Source organism: Schistocerca gregaria, chromosome 6 (genome assembly GCF_023897955.1).
Source record: "Schistocerca gregaria isolate iqSchGreg1 chromosome 6, iqSchGreg1.2, whole genome shotgun sequence".
Classification (NCBI taxonomy): Eukaryota; Metazoa; Arthropoda; class Insecta; order Orthoptera; family Acrididae; genus Schistocerca; species Schistocerca gregaria.
Genome location: NC_064925.1, coordinates 330365999 through 330380423, shown reverse-complemented (window position 1 = coordinate 330380423; position 14425 = coordinate 330365999). Strand labels below are relative to the sequence as shown.

General features: G+C 43.2%; 1 protein-coding gene across 1 annotated transcript in view; it reads right to left on the bottom strand.

Annotated features, from left to right (window-relative positions):
• Positions 1 to 14425, bottom strand: part of LOC126278871 (nuclear receptor subfamily 2 group E member 1-like) — a 163838-nt gene that overhangs the window by 17390 nt on the left and 132023 nt on the right. The window contains exon 6 of the mRNA XM_049979146.1: positions 12186 to 12279. Coding sequence (XP_049835103.1) covers positions 12186 to 12279 — 94 coding nt within the window. The remainder of the gene's footprint in view (positions 1 to 12185; positions 12280 to 14425) is intronic.

The window sequence follows — 14425 nt, the reverse complement described above, 5'->3', positions numbered from 1 at the left end:
CTTCGCGTTGAGAAAGGGATTTTCTCTGCTCCTAGACACTAGGTCCCTGTCTTCCTGCTGTCAGCTCACTCTCTTCCTGCCTGAGCCAGGAGCCTTGTTGGTGGTGCCTCTTTCAAGGCAGATCTTCCACCTTCTCGTTGCAGTGGTATGTGGTACGCCATAACGTCTGCCAGCTTCTCTGATGGAACATCCTCATTCTTCAATGAGAGCGACGACTCTTTCTGGAATAGACCTCTCCCAGTGGGCCATTACGGCAGACAGTCTGATGTGTATTTCTGCTCGCCGATCTTATACTGATGCCAGGAGAGGAAGTAAACAAATTTACGTCAAACGGAGCGGCAGAGGCAGAGGCATGCGGCGCAGCCGTGCTGGCTCGTCCCGGGCTGTTGTCCCACCAACGCCACCGCCAGCTCGCTCACTTGCGTCTCGCCTCGGCCAGCCTGGCTGGCCCGTAGCTCGTGAGCCGCGGCTAGTACAGACCCGGGCTGCATGGCCACGATCACCCCTTTAAGGATCAAAAGTTACACCTAACCTACCCAAGTCTATAGTTTAAACTAAAGCAGCTACAGCTATTGTGCTATAACATGTGCAGGCACACCTACAGTTGACGATTCATTCAAATATTTGACGAACAATACGTTCAAAAATACATTCACTTTAAACATAGCTACCACAAAATATTTCACCTAGCTAGCAATAGCATGACGCTGGAAACTATTCTTTCTTGTAAGCGCTCTGCATTAGATGTAGCCTTAAGAAACCGTGTATTCAACTACAACTAAGCTGAATGTAAAAGTAAACAGATTTGGCGGCAGCTTCTCCAAATAATAGTATATACGTAGTATATAATACACGTTTTGTGCACTTATAACCTGTACTCAGTGTCTCTGAAACAATACGTGCTGCACGACGAAAATTACTTTCTGCTGAGGCACTTCATTTACATCTCAATGGTACACGACTAATAGAGAACATTGCTCTTTACGGCAGTCAATCCACTTGTAAATTAACGCCGGCCGGTGTGGCCGTGCGGTTCTAGGCGCTTCAGTATGGAACCGCGTGACCGCTACGTCGCAGGTTCGAATCCTGCCTCAGGCATGGATGTGTATGATGTCCTTAGGTTTAAGTAGTTCTAAGTTCTAGGGGATTGATGACTACAGATGTTAAGTCCCGTAGTGCTCAGAGCCATTTGAACCATTTGTAAATTATCACCATGATATCGCAGATATTAGACAACACGTTACTAGGGATGAGAAAGGCCTTAAGGCTTGCAACTCAACATGCTACTCCTAGTTACTACTGAATAAGAATTTGATTATTAACGTGTCTTCATAACCATGTGTGCGGCGTTCTACTCTCAGTCAGCATAGACATTTTCGTCGCCTTATTTCTAGTTAAACGTGCGCACATCTCGCTCTCTAATGGTGGACCAACATTGGGCATTTCTCATCTGTTCCTGGTTAGACAACGACGTCGGTAGGCGCCGGGTTCGAATTCCGGTCAGGCAATACAACTTCAGTCGTCATTTAAGGTTCCAACCTCACTACTGGTGACAAACTGTGATATCTACATTCTGATTTTACGTACTTATTCAACAACCCGATTAGGTGCTGGGTTCGCATCCTTGTCACCAGCATTACATGATGGCATTTCAATTTTAAACATGTGCATCCTTTGTTCCTTCACAATGCAACAATATTCAACGTCCTTCGAGGGTAATTACCAAGAAGGTAATTTTCATGTTAAGGTTCCTGGTTTCGTGTAAACATTATCGTAATTTACGTTCAAAATGAGAATTGATAACTGATACTAGTGCAAACGTCAATATTTGACGTCTCTTTCTGCCTAGTGATCGAGCCTCGATAAGGCACAAAGCTCTGCTTCGTTAACAATGGTTTACGTTCTGGTTGTGGATCCGGATCCAGAACGAAGACGTTGGTCTTGGTATTTAAAGTACAACTTCGTGTACAAGTAACTGTTGATGAGTAATGTGAACAATGATATTACTTGTGATTCGCTGTTAATGTTGGGATTTCCGTAGAGTGCTTGCCACAGTTAATCACGTTTTCTTTTAACTGCTTATTATTACAAAAAGTTGATGCGAAACCACTCCCAGTTGAACGTTGAACGACTTTCAGCATGTGTTGGGTAAACCTTTTAGACAGCAAAGAACTTGTTTCCAATTGCCATATACTGTCTCACATATTTAATTGTGCCTAAGGATTACTGAACGATTTATGTGACAACATTAGTTGTCCCATAACGTTTGAAATGTAACTTATTGTAATTAAGTTTAGTTTACAAACGTTAAGGTCTGTCTGATCTCTTCTGTACTATCGTGGTGTTACTTTACATCTGGACGGACTGTCATAAAGACCGGCGTTCCCTAGTAGGAGGAGATTAGTGTTTAACGTCCCGTCGACAACGAGGTCATTAGAGACGGAGCGCATGCTCAGGTGAGGGAAGGATGGGGGAGTAAATCGGCCGTGCCCTTTCAAAGGAACCATCCCGGCATTTGCCTGCAGCGATTTAGGGAAATCACGGGAAACCTAAATCAGGATGGCCGGAGACGGGATTGTACCGTCGTCCTCCCGAATGCGAGTCCAGTGTGCTAACCACTGCGCCACCTCGCTCGGTCCGTTCTCTAGTAGCCTCTTGCGATACCCATTGTATATCTTACAACGACTGTACTGTGGAGGGTTGCGACGATGTGCAACACAGATATGCTATGTTGGTTGCATACATTCAAGTGCAGCCTACATGTTGGAATTCAGGCGTGACCCACTTTTTTTTATGTCGAGTGTACATTTACTTTTGTTTTCTACATTATTCAATACATTGTAAGTTTCACACAGGTACAAAGGTACACCAGTTAGTAAACATTACAAAAGGCTTTTCACAAAGTACCAATTGAATTTTTAACGCTTTCACGTCTAAGCATTATCGTACAGCTGTCGTACATTTCACAATAAATCTTCGAACATCCAATCTTCAGTGAGTTTGTGCGCTCATGGGAGGAGAAGATGTTGCTTGTCTGAGTGCCTTTGCACGTTCCCTAGTGAGGGCAGCAGTGCCCATCATTCGACCAAGCAGTTCATCTCGTGTCTTCACCTTTCGTTCGAGCATGCCGGCCAGTGCGGCCGAGCGGTTCTAGGCGCTTCAGTCTGGAACGGTGGGACTGCTACGGCCGCAGGTTCGAATCCTGCCTCGGGCATGGATGTGTGTGATGTCCTTAGGTTAGTTAGGTTTAAGTAGTTCTAAGTTCAAGGGGACTAATGACCGCAGTGTTTAGTCCCATAGTGCTCAGAGCCATTTGAACCAAGCCAGCTCCGTCAGGCTGGAAGTACACTGAAATCCTTGTGGCCAAAGAAATGTCCTCAAGGTGTTCAACAAACGAATTTTTTTAAAAAAAGTGCTAGTATATCTGTCCTGTCATTCGCTCTTGTAAAATGATTCGACCTATAAGCATGATACTGGTCATGCCACACCAAACACTGATCGAAAAACGAACTCGGAATTGGTTTCCACTGTAGCGTGTGGACTGTCCTGCGACCGTCGCTGATTGTTAGTGTGTTGTTGATTCCATTCCATGGAACTGTGGCTTTATCAGTGAATAGTACCAATGCAAGCAAATGACGATCGTCATTTGATCAGTGACAAAATTCAAATCGTGTGGCGCTGTCGTTAATGCGAAGATTGAGGACACGCTGTATGTGGAATGGGCATGAGTTTTCCGCATCTAATGTTAGTCATACGTGCGTTCGTGGGACATTGATAAGTACAGAAAGTCACCATGCGCTATAAGTAGGACTACGCTGCACCATTTCAATAATGTGTTGTTGTTCCCTGCACAAGCTGTTGAACTATGCCGTGAGAAGAAAAATGGGAACTTGGAAGGATACCTGTCTCACGCAGTATACTGAAAACCCTGGTAAACACTCTACGATCAGGAAGGCGACATGTCGGAAAGCGCCGAAGGTGTTCTTGGACAGCGGCAGGAGCTCAACCATCGCAGAAGCCGCAAACATAACATCATTTCCGCATATTCTTCAGTAGCGTAGATATGTGACATTTTAGCTAAAGCGTGTACAAACTTAGTTAACCGATGCTTCTCTCTTGCACATTCTCAATCCGCCGCACTTATTCACTCACAACGCACCGTGGACGACGGGCTATTTTAATGGTACAAAGACATACCGAGCAAAGAGGTTGAAAGCAACGAGGTAGAGCTGGACACGCCATGGAAGTCGGATGGGGTACAACACACACGTGCGCGCCACTAGCACAAACACATATGTGTTTTATATCAGAAGCCATTCGGAATTGGATATACGTCTATATAAAGCTTTTTGCTTCAATTGAGCGTTCCTATCATGTCGCTGAATATTGAACATTACTCCTGGGAAACACCCTGTATATTCACTCTTCAATGCGTCACATTTTTCCCAGTCATGGCTGACGTGGCGGAAACCGTGGTTATAGATGTCCATTTTGGTTGTTGAGGAAACCTTCAACCTCGAAAATATCCTCGTCGTCATTATGAAAATATCTGTCACCCAGTTCTTTCTTCATCCGAGGAAACAGGAAGAGATCGCTGAGTTTCATTTCATGAGAATACAAGTGGTGATGTAAAATGTGAAAGACAAAAGAGTAAATTTGTGACTGCGTCCTGAGCTGAACGAGTGGAAGCTCAGTCGTCGAGCAATGACATCCCTTTGGTGAACTTCCTGCGAATGCTGCGGCTTGACAGCTTTCCGTAGCCTTGTCACGAGATTTCATTAGTATGTGGTGATTTGCCTCTTATGGGCATAATCTAGTGGCATCACATCATGACAGCTCCAAAAAATATTCACCATAAAGTCAGCATTCGTCCATGTTGATTAGATGGCTATCTGCATCTACATGTATACTCTGAAAATCACACTTAAATGCCTGGCAGAGAGTTCATCTAGCCACATTCACGACAATTCTCTGTTTTCCAGTCTCGAACAGCGCACAGAAGAAACTAACACTTATATCTTTCTGTGTGAGCTTTGATCGAAAATTAGAAATTTGTGGTAAGGCTTTATGGGACCAAACTGCTGAGGTCATCGGTCCCTAAGCTTATTAATGTAACCTAAACTAACTTACACTAAGGACAACACATACACCCATGCCCGAAGGAAGACTCGAACCTCCGACGGGGGCAGCCGCCTATGATGATCGTTTCTCCCTATGCAGGCCGGCGTCCACAAAATATTTTCGGATTCGGAGGAGAAAGTCGGAGACTGAAGTTCGTGACAAGACTCCGCCGCAAAGAAAAACCCCTTTGTTTTAATTATGTTCACTCCAAATCCTGAATCACGTCCGTGACACTGTATCACCTATTTCTGGATAATGGAAAACGTACTGCTCTTCTTTGACACAGCCCACATGCCGATTTCGTGTCTCTGTGTGTTCGTTAGGTAGATTTCTTCCTAGGTTCGGTAAAGAATCTGCTTGCTCTTAATTCAGTAGAACAGTAGTGCATTGAACTGAGTCAGGCTCCCCATCGATGGCTCTTTGTAGCAAGTTTTTTGCGACTTCTATTCAACTTGGTGTGTTTGATTTTCTTCCGTACTGGAACCTCTGCTCTGCTGTGAGTATACGATCGCATGATGTGAAATGTATCATTTGCCTTCAGCAATTGGTAAAGTTTTATAGGTTTCTCATTGCAAATACGAGTCACATTATTTGCAAGCTTCTCCAGCCAAAAGTGTAAGTTTTGGAGCTGACAGAGGGGGCAGAGACGTTGTGCTTTGTTGTACAGGAAGTGCGTTCATTCAATGCATTATAATTCAGTATTATTCTAACGCTTTGGGTACTACAAGACGATCTGCACAGCGACTGGCTGTAGCCCGCTTGGCTTAAGCGAGGAAACTACATTAGTAGGCTGTTTGAGACTGACTTTTTGAGATTTTTTTGGGGTGGCAAGAATTAATTAGAATTTAATCAAATTTTCACATCATTTCATTCATATTTCGAACAACTTTTATAATTTTTTTTTAATAATCTCAGGCAAAAATAACGAAGCTACGCTGTGATGAGGCTGAAGGTTGAGGCAAGTCTTCCGGTCCAGATGGTATACCGATCAGGTCCCTCTCAGAGTATGCAGACAAAATAGCGCCTTTCTTAGCAATAATATTCAACCGCTCACTTGACGACAGGTCTGTTCCTAAAGACTGGAAAGTAGCACAGGTCACACCAATATTCAAGAAAGCAAATAGGAGTAACCTACTGAATTACAGGCCCATATCACTGACCTCAATTTGCAGTAGGATTTTGGAGCATATACTGTACTCCAGCATTAAGAATCACCGTGACGAAAATGACTTATTGATACATAACCAACACGTAGTCATAAAATTTCGTTCTTGTGCAACACAGTTAGCTCTTTATTCCCATGAAGTAATGAGTGCTGTCGACAAGGGATCTCATATCGATTCCATATTCCTAGATTTCCGGAAGGCTTTTGATACCGTTCCTGACAAGCGACTATTAATCAAATTGCGTGCATATGGAGTATCGTCTCAGTTGTGTGACTGAATTCGTGATTTCCTCTCAGAGAGGTCACATTTCGTAATGATAGACGGTAAATCATCGAGTAGAACAGAAGTGATATCTGGCGTTCCGCAAGGTAGTCACACAGGCCTTCTGCTGTTCCTGATTTACATAAATAATCTAGGTGATAACTTAAGCAGCCCCCTTAGATTGTCTGCAGATGTCGCTCTAATGTACCGTCTAGTAAAATCATCAGACGATCAATGCCAATTACAAAATGATCTAGAGAGAATTTCTGTCTGGTGCGAAAAGTGGCAATTGACACTAAACAAAGAAAAGTGCGAGGCCATCCACTTGGGTACTAAAAGAAATCCGATAAATTTAGGGTATACGATAAATCGCACAAATCTAAGAGCTGTCAATTCGACTAAATAACTAGGAATTACAATTATGAGCAACTTAAATTGGAAAGACCACATAGATAATATTGTGGGTAAGGCGAAACAAAGACTGCGCTTTGTAGGCAGAACACTTAGAAGTTGCTACAAACCCACTAAAGAGACAGCCTACATTACACTTGTCCGTCCTCTCCTGGAATATTGCTGCCCAGTGTGGGATCCTTACCAGGTAGGATTGACGGAGGACATCGACAAGGTGCAAAGAATGGCATCTCGTTTCGTGTTATCGCGCAATAGGGGTGAGAGTGTCACTAATATGATACGCGAGTTGGGGTAGCAGTCACTGAAACAAAGGCGGTTTTCTTTGCAGCGAGATCTATTTATGAAATTTTAATCACCAATTTTCTCTTCGAAATGCGTAAATATTTTGTTGACACCCACCCAGCTAGGGAGAAATGATCACCATAATAAAATAAGAGAAATTAGAGCTCGAACGGAATGATTTAGGTGTTCCTTTTTCCAACGCACCATTCGAGAATGGAATGGTAGAGAAGAAGTATGAAAATGGTTCGATGACCCCTCTGCCTGGCACTTAAGTGTGAATTGCACAGTAACCATGTAGATGTAGAGTACAGTTCTGCAATTGCATGTGCTATAGCCATTCCGATTTGTATCTGAAATCACAAAGGTTTTGATTTTGCATTAATAACTTATATTCTAAGAATATGAACCTCAATGCAGGTGAAAATAATTCAAATTGAAAGTTTTTCAGGCGTTGGAACAATTTACTTCGATTTTCACGATTTTTTTCTCTAATTATGCAAAGAAAAATACCCTTAAAATCCTGATAGCATCTCCCAAGTTGATTCATATAATTCACAATTTTATAAAGTATCATACTATCAATTTTCATAATTATCAGTTCTATACCTTTTGAGTTAGACTGCACGCAATTATGAAAAAGTCGTTTCGATGTAAACGCGTTTGAAACATAAATTCTCGGAAACTAGAAATTCAAGGAAGTTGACAATAATGTAAAATGCTTCCCGATTAATCTGCGATTCCAGCACCATATAGTAATCCTTCTTCCTCATAGGTTTAGTTTTGCGCTTGCAGCATCGCTTTCCCAGCTTTCCGACCTTCCTTCGATTCCAATGAATAACGTCGATTCTGCCGGCTCACGCGCTGGTTATCCATTTGTTCGGCATAATTGAAGCTTTGCGTGCCTACTACAATTCCTGCCTCGTTCATGACCATCCAACGGGATGCATTTCCTTCATTGATTAAGCCCGCTGCTAAATACGATGCCAATTCAACAACTTTTAGTCCAGAGTGCAAGTATTTAGGAGCTTATCGCCAAATAGTGGAATTAAAACTTTCATTCGCATTTTGTGTGTGGCCACCTAAATATCTTTCCAGTAATTCATCCCTTGATAAATCTCGAGCCTGTACCCGATTTGCACTCTGTTCTATGCTCATAAACTTTAAACGAATGCGACTTTCGCTTTGAAATTTTGACAGCTTATTCTTGGATAGTGAAGCTAACGATTTATGCAATAAGAGAATCGGACTTTTGAACCTCATAATGTGGTTTTCCCCCTTAAATAATTTTACACTTGGTGAGGTATGTGGTACGACTGCCCATGTTCACCGAAATTCAGTTGTAAAGACCGGAGGTTGGTGGCCACTGCAGTTAGTGGTGGAACTGATTTGTTAGCTTCACGAAGCGGTAGTTCACCACCCTGGGTAGCAGTGTGAATAGAAATGGTTATCAGGTTGCAGGCTTATTCGTCATCAAGGAAAACATCATTGATTAAATCTAAATTTCATTATTGAACATCCAACAGCGGTGGAAGCTCTGCGGTGGCAGCGCTCTCCAGGCCGTTTGCCGAAGATGGCAGGTGTGGAGGCACCGAAATAAGCCAGTGGCTTGCAGCGACGCCAGCGAATTAGTAGGAATGTTGACTCGAGGTGAATGCGGCTGCGTGTGCGCCGACTGGACGCAGCTTCGCAACTTACGTGCCAGAAAATGCGGAATCCCGCTGTGGACCCGCAGGGCAAGACAGTTCTCAGCAGTAGCGATTGGAGGCAGAGAGCAACAGCATGTCCACACAGGCGAAGCTGGGGGTGTGAGCAACTGTCCGACCCGATCTTGGGGAAGCCCACCCGGACAGGAGACTCACAGCGGCCGGGAACAGACCCAGAGGTGGTCCACCAGATAGGAGGCGCTAAATCAACAACATGGGACTCACAGCTACCAGCACGTCTTCAGTTGTTGGACGCCAAACCTCGCAGTGGCAGCTTGTAGATTCTTCATCTACATCTACATTTATACTCCGCAAGCCACCCAACGGTGTGTGGCGGAGGGCACTTTACGTGCCACTGTCATTACCTCCCTTTCCTGTTACAGTCGCGTATGGTTCGCGGGAAGAACGACTGTCTGAAAGCCTCCGTGCGCGCTCGAATCTCTCTAATTTTACATTCGTGATCTCCTCGGGAGGTATAAGTAGGGGGAAGCAATATATTCGATACCTCATCCAGAAACGCATCCACTCGAAACCTGGCGAGCAAGCTACACTGCGATGGAGAGCGCCTCTCTTGCAGAGTCTGCACTTGAGTTTGTTAAACATCTCCGTAACGTTATCTCGGTTATCAAATAACCCTGTGACGAAACGCACCGCTCTTCTTTGTATCTTCTTTATCTCCTCCGTCAACCAGATCTGCTGGTACGGATCCCACACTGATGAGCAATACTCAAGTATAGGTCGAACGAGTGTTTTGTAAGCCACCTCCTTTGTTGATGGATTACATTTTCTAAGGACTCTCCCAATGAATCTCAACCTGGTACCCGCCTTACCAACAATTAATTTTATATGATCATTCCACTTCAAATCGTTCTGCACGCATACTCCCAGATATTTTACAGAAGTAACTGCTAAGAGTATTTGTTCCGCTATCATATAATCACACAATAAAGGATCCTTCTTTCTATGTATTCGCAATACATTACATTTGTCTATGTTAAGGGTCAGTTGCCACTCCCTGCACCAAGTGCCTATCCGTTGCAGATCTTCCTGCATTTTGTACAATTTTCTAATGCTGCAACTTTTCTATATACTACAGCATCATCCGCGAAAAGCCGCATGGAACTTCCGACACTATCTACTAGGTCATTTATCTATATTGTGAAAAGCAATGGTCCCATAACACTCCCCTGTGGCACGCCAGAGGTTACTTTAACGTCTGTAGACGTCTCTCCATTGATAACAACATGCTGTGTTCTGTTTGCTAAAAACTCTTCAATCCAGCCACACAGGTTGTCTGATATTCCGTAGGCTCTTACTTTGTTTATCAGGCGACAGTGCGGAACTGTCTCGAACGCCTTCCGGAAGTCAAGAAAAATAGCATCTACCTGGGAGCCTGTATCTAATATTTTCTGGGTCTCATGAACAAATAAAGCGAGTTGGGTCTCACACGATCGCTGTTTCCGGAATCCATGTTGATTCCTACAGAGTAGAGTCTGGGTTTCCAAAAACGACTCATAGACTGGTGTGGACTTTTGCTCGTAGATTACAGCCGCCAGACTGCATGCATCTGTCTAAAAATGAAGAGTATTTACACACGCTTCGTGCATACTTATGTTGCCTAGGCATCAGTGCCCGTTACGTTGCCCGAACAGAACTCTTGACTTGGGGGTGAAGTAACCAAGCCATCACACCACAGTGGTTCTGTCTTTCTGCCGTGCTGCTGTTATTATGACTACTCCTTCTGCTGGCCTACTAATGTTAAGACCGCTTGAGTTCATGGTGACAGTTTTTATCACATTAGCGGTAAAACATTTCAGCTCCTCAACACCAAATTAAAACGTTGCATTAGGAGGTGTCTTCTTCGTGCAAAAGGTCTTGAGTTCATATTGACGACAACAAGTAATTCTTCTTTACAGACGTTTATTTACAAACAGAACTGACAGACTTCACAGACTCAACAACTGACTCTCCGAGCTAACCGCACTGCATATCCGAACTGGCAACTGACAACTCCTAGGTGTATTAATATCTTTCCAAACAATGAGAGTCTTTGACAATGTTTTGTTTACAATACGATAGCAACTCACGACTTAAAACTAAATTAGACATTACAGAATTTTAGTACAGATTAAAGTAAGTAAAAGGATCAGTACATATAAATTCTTACAAGCATAATTTCCAAATAGACTTTATAACATTTTTCTACCAGCTTCTGGATAACCTTCACCAGATTTGTACCGATGTTTCCAGAAATATCTTGACATTTGATTCTGGATATTTCTTGAGTGATTTAGAACAACTATTTATATTTAAAATGATTTAAATCGTGTTTCAAAACGTAAATAAATCTTTTTAGCAATATTTCTTGATACAAATCGTCTTTCGAAATTAGGTTATGAAACAGTTTTCACAAGTTTTCGTATTTTTGCGATCATAATATAGAATTTCTCCATAGAAAGTTCCAGAAGTGTGCATTAAACGTTCATTTACAGACTTTCTCTTTAGCTGATGAGTTTTTAAAAGTATCTTGTCCATATTATACGAAATAATTTAGCTCAAAACTGATAATTTATAAATTAATCAGAGCTACAGCAAACTGTGAGTCTTTCTTTTTACAAAATGAAATATAATTACAAAATTGAATGAAAATAGGTTACTAACACTAATATATTTTTACATTAATTCTATTTTTGTTCTTTCTGTGCAAAATGTCCTAATATTGACACAGTACAATATTTAAACATCACCAAAGTTTCCCTTTACATTTTGCATATCTGTATCGACATCCCCTAAAAGTCTACAGTATCGAATACTTCAGTATGTCCCAATTTGTCCTGTAATGTTACAGCGGGTAGTTCGTGACGTAACTGTGTTTCGTCGGCTCCAGTTTGATCCACTTTCATGGCCTCTTGCAAAAAAAAAAAAAAAAAAAAAGTGGCGATACACATTTTTCCTTTTGCTATGCCTATTACGGATCGTTGCACTACGAAGAGTATGCGCCACTGTCAAGATAATTCTCCAATAATTCTTTGCAGTCAGATCGTGTTACTAAATTTGAGTCATGGGTGGAAACATTGTACGTGAATGGGCCTTTTTCTTAAATCAGGGCATATTCGGATTTACTTTTATAGGCAATCAGCTTTTCCTATGTGACAGGACGCTTATAAGCCAGTGCCATACTGGATGATGATGATGATGATGATGATAAGGTAGATTATGGTGCCTGAGGGGGCCGACTGACCTTCGTCCAGAGGCAGCTCCCACTGCGCGGCGCTCAGCACGAACAGCTCGCCCCACGCCTCCTCCAGCAGCAGCGCCTGGTCCCTGGCCGGCAGCTGCGCACACATCAGCATAAAATTTTACACCTAATGCGACATATTTTTCTAAATTTTATTTGTCTTTTATTTCCCTGAGGCAATTGGTCTTGTGGCTCTAGCTCGTCGCTTGGAATATACGCAGTTAGCCACTGAAACTGCAGCACTTCCCAGGCGGCATGCAAGAAATTGGGCTGCATGTTTGGATATGCAATGGACTAATTTTCCAGGAACAGCACAAAATAGACAGGAGGAATGGCATCTACCAGGTGGTTATACTTAAAGTGCAGCTACTCACAGAGGACCAGTGTGGCCTGTAATTATACACTAATGGCCATTAAAATTGCTACACCAAGAAAAAATGCAGATGATAAACGGGTATTCATTGGGCAAATATATTATACTAGAACTAACATGTGATTACATTTTCACGCAATTTGGGTGCATAGATACAAGGAAATCAGTAACCAGAACAACCACCTCCGGCCGTAATAACGGCCTTGATATGCCTGGGCACTGCGTCAAACAGAGCTTGGATGGCGTGTACAGGTACAGCTGCCCATGTAGCTTCAACACGATACCACAGTTCATCAAGAGTAGTGACTGGCGTATTGTGACGAGCCAGCTGCTCGGGCACCACTGACCAGACGTTTTCAATTGGTCAGAGAACTGGACAATGTGCTGGCCAGGGCAGCAGTCGAACATTTTCTGTATCCAGAAAGACCCGTACAGGGCAACTTGCGGTCGTGCATTATCCTGCTGAAATGTAGGGTTTTTATGGGATCGAATGAAGGGTAAAGCGACGGGTCGTAACACACATGAAATGTAACGTCCACTGTTCAAAGTGCCGTCAATGCGAACAAGAGGTGACCGAGACGTGTAACCAATGGCACCCCATTCCATCACACCGGGTGATACGCCAGTATGGCGATGACGAATACACGCTTCCAATGTGCGTTCACCGCGATGTCGCGAAACACGGATGCGACAATCAGGGTGCTGTAAACAGAACCTGGATTCATCCGAAAAAATGACGCTTTGCCGTTCGTGTGCCCAGGTTCGTCGTTGAGTACACCATCACAGGCGCTCCTGTGTGTGATGCAGCGTCGAAGGTAACAGCAGCCATGGTCTCCGAGCTGATAGTCCATGCTGCTGCAAACGTCGTCGAACTGTTCGTGCAGATGGTTGTTGTCTTGCAAACGCCCCCATCTGTTGACTCAGGATCGAGACGTGGCTGCACGATCCGTTACAGCCATGAGGCTAAGATGCCTGTCATCTCGACTGTTAGTGACACGAGGCCGTTGGGATTCAGCACGGCGTTCCGTATTACTCTCCTGAACCCACCAATTCCATATTCTGCTAACAGTCATTGGATCTCGACCAACGCGAGCAGCAATGTCGCGATACGATAAACCGCAATCGCGATAGGATACAATCCGACCTTTATCAAAGTCGGAAACGTGATTGTACGCATTTCTCCTTCTTACAAGAGGCATCGCAACAACGTTTCACCAGGCAACGCCGGTCAACTGCTGTTTGTGTATGAGAAATCGGTTGGAAACTTTCCTCGTGTCAGCATGTTGTAGGTGTCGCCACCTGCGCCAACCTTGTGTGAATGCTCTGAAAAGCTAATCACAGCATCTTCTTCCTGTCGGTTAAATTTTGCGTCTGTAGCACGTCATCTTCGTGGTGTAGCAATTTTAATGGTCAGTAGTGTACATAATATAGCATCTAAACTTGGTAGATTTTCTAATGTGTTAATGCGTAACCGATTTAAGCTGGAAAAAATTAGTTTCAATTTTAGCCACCAGGTACAAGAAAGAAATTTAAAAATGTTCCCGTATGTAGTGGATTAGGTACGGGACTTTGGCATAAAAGGTCAACAGGTGAGAACGCCATAATGTTGGTGTTATTATTACCTGTCGCTTACACAATTTGTTCACTATGAGCACCGGAAACGTCGGCGAGACGCTATGCAGTGTCAGATTTGCACCTGGTGGCCAAAATTGGAAGTAATTTTTCTCCAGCGTAAATTTGTTCCACATTAACTCATTAGCATATCTGCCAAGTTTCGCTACAATACGATAATTACAGGCAACTCTGGTCCTCATTGAGTAGATGCACTTTGATTATAAACATACGGTACATTCTGAATATAGGGTTTTCC